The sequence below is a fragment of the Nicotiana tabacum genome, chromosome 6 (assembly GCF_000715075.1).
Source record: "Nicotiana tabacum cultivar K326 chromosome 6, ASM71507v2, whole genome shotgun sequence".
NCBI classification, from domain to species: Eukaryota; Viridiplantae; Streptophyta; class Magnoliopsida; order Solanales; family Solanaceae; genus Nicotiana; species Nicotiana tabacum.
Window position 1 is genome coordinate 164,351,961 of NC_134085.1, and position 3,002 is coordinate 164,354,962.

A 3,002-nucleotide genomic window follows, 5' to 3' on the forward strand; every position below is an offset into this window, starting at 1 on the left:
TTTGAAATTCTAAAGTAGGGTGCTTAAGTGGTAACATCAGAACCAAATTTATTACATGACTCAGAAAAGAAGTCTGCATCAGGTTTATCCATCCGGAATCTTCTTCATTGCATTGACTTTTTTATTTTACCACACTATTGAATCTCCTCTGCGCTTCTACTTCTGCTCTTTCATCACTCTTCCCTTCCCTCTTTCATTCCAAGCAAAGCCTTAGTTTTTCGATCTGGGTATTTTTATCCGTCTCCAGTGGTATCGTTTGACATTGGAGGTTTTGAAGGAAATATTCGCTTTAATAAGCAAACCTGTTATTTTTTACCAAGCTAGATGTGGGTGAGAGGAATTTTGAGATTGACCATCGTGTTTTTAGGGAATGAGGAAGTGAATGACATGTATCAAAGTAGAGAGATAAAGAAAATAGTGTAACTGAATAGCGTATTTAGTGGTTTAGGGGTAGGAGGTAACCAAAACTAGATATTTTGCTATAAATATTAAAAGGTATCTATAGAATATAATTTTTTTAAATGGTATTTATTTAAAATAAATAAGATATTAACCGTTACTAAATGAGTTAAAAATTCTTTTAATTAACTTATTCGGATGTTATCGCTTAGGAATCTATAGTAAGGGCAATAAATTAAATATTGCTCTAACACGAGCCATCCACATTATAATTAGTCCTATCGAAATAGATTTTGCCAAAAAAATCAACTATATTTGAATCATAGCTGCTTTTTTGGAGGTCCCCATTTTTTGGATTATAAATTAAATCTTATCTTGCTGGACCACTAATTGAAGAGGCGTGGCTCATTAATTATTGACTTGCAATAATGATTTCAACTGCATTAGCTGTGCATGATCCACAATTATTGGACTGGCAAACATACAAACTTCTGAAAAGTAGCTTATTTTCCAAAGGTAGATGAAGACAAGATTTATACCTTGAAAAAGTAAGTAAAAATAAAGGGTTGAATCCATCTAAGCAGTAATCAAACTTCAAGCAGATAAAGAACAAGAAAAACTTCATTCGAATTCTCTAAAAAATACAGTTTAAGATTCAACCATCCCTTCCATGATTGATTCCACCAATCTAGCATGTCTTTTTATTTGGACCAAGATGAACCCTTTTGAAGAGTCTAACTTTTAAACCATGTTTCATTTGAACGATTATAGAAGCACTTGGAGAAATGGTTTGACCTTCCACTAGTTGGATATGGTAACTGTGTATGATGGTGGCTACCATCATTTTCATCTGAATGAATGCCATTTCCTTCCCTAGACAAGTTCTTGGACCAGCATTAAATGCTGGAAATTTAAAAGATGGTTCATGTTTGATCTTTCCTTTTTCTGAAATCCATCGTTCTGGCTTGAATTCTAAGCAATCTTTTCCCCATATAGTCTCCATTCTCCCCATTGTATAGAATGATAGCACAATTCTCGTGTTTGGATTGACACGATGACCACTTGGAAGGATGTCAGATTCAAGTGGAACTTTATGCTCCAAAGAAACTGATGGAAATAGCCTCAGAGTTTCACACAAAGCAGCATGTAGATAGATCAATTTTCGTGTTTCTTCTATGTTGAAAAGCTTGAGGTTTCCATCTTCTTTTAGTTGCAATTTTTGTTGAATCTCTTCCCTAATCTTTGTCTCTACTAAGGGATTTTCAGCTAAGAGCCAAAAAAACCAAGTGATAGCTGCACTTGTCGTGTCTCTCCCAGCGAACATCAAATTTAAAAAAGTATCCCTCAAAAATTCTTGTACATTACCCGTATTATCTCCATTCTTCCATAGATTGTATGCTTTAACATAGGCAGTAAATAAGTCGAAGTCCTCATCTTTGATTATTTTGTTCATCCACTCTTCTTGCTTACGTGAAATGCAAGGATATAGAAATCGATCAAAAGCTTCCCATGCTTGAATGAGCTTCTTCTCTTTTCCAATTTGAAGCCATCTTTGCAATTTCCAACAGCCTTCTGGTAAGATATGTCTATACAAAAGTGCATCCACAGCATCGTTGAACGCTTTTTCACATGGAACATGAGGCAAACCAATGGATAAACTTTTTGGATCATGGTCAAGTAATAATTTGCTAATAGCATCAAAAGTAAATCTTTGAAAAATGTCTTGCAAATCAAACGGTGTGCCTTGTTCCGCAAAAGTATCAAGAATTGGTTGAAGCCCTTTTTCAAAAGTATCCCACATGTTCCTCTCTAACAAGGTTTGGAACTTGGCATGGCTCATTAAAGACATGGTGGTCTTCCTATGAATTTCCCATAATTCGGAATCAACATTGAAGATTCCATTTCCTAAAATATCGAATATTTTTTGGAATTCAAGACCCTTTGGATAGTTTGAGAAATTTTTACTAAGGACATGGTGGATATTTGCAGGATCACTAGTAGCTAACATATTCGAATTGGTAAGTACAGGACCATAGAACTCAAATGTGCCCCCAGTTTCAACAAGAATAGAAGTTGCAAAATCATGGACACGGTGAGCATTTCGAATAAGCCCCGGTAACATTCCAACGAGAGGCCAATTTGTTGGCACTGAGCTTTTGCACCATCCTTTTGTAAGGTACCACCATGTAGAATAACTGAAACACATGATAATAATCAATAGAGAAAGAGAAAATTCAAGGACATCCATTTGATTGAGATTCTCTTTTTCTTTCAAACTATAGCTTTCGTTCTCTTTGCGTTTTGTACGACACTTATAGTTATTAGCTTTTCCCAGAAACTATATGAGAGAAACAGACAGAGAACATGAGATCATGATCAGTCATTTTCCACTCACTATTATAGCCCCACAAGAGTTTTGGCAAGCATTATTTGTTGGGCACATGCTTCCAAAGACCCAATGACAACAAAGCAGTATTTGTTGGTTAAAGACTCAATGAATCGTATTCTCTTTTAGAATTGGATTCGGTTTATTCCTATTTTGAGTCGGTTTTGGCTTTAAGAGAAAGCACCACTCATGCTCTATAAACAGAACAACCTTGGAG

General features: G+C 35.4%; 1 protein-coding gene across 1 annotated transcript; it reads right to left on the minus strand.

Annotated features, from left to right (window-relative positions):
* Window positions 1-883: 883 nt before the first annotated feature.
* LOC107790914 (alkane hydroxylase MAH1) lies at window positions 884-2,795 on the minus strand. Its single transcript, XM_016612885.2, has one exon. The coding sequence runs from the start codon at window positions 2,645-2,647 to the stop codon at window positions 1,088-1,090; it is 1,560 nt and encodes a 519-aa protein (XP_016468371.1). The 5' UTR covers window positions 2,648-2,795; the 3' UTR covers window positions 884-1,087.
* Between the last annotated feature and the right edge of the window lie 207 nt (window positions 2,796-3,002).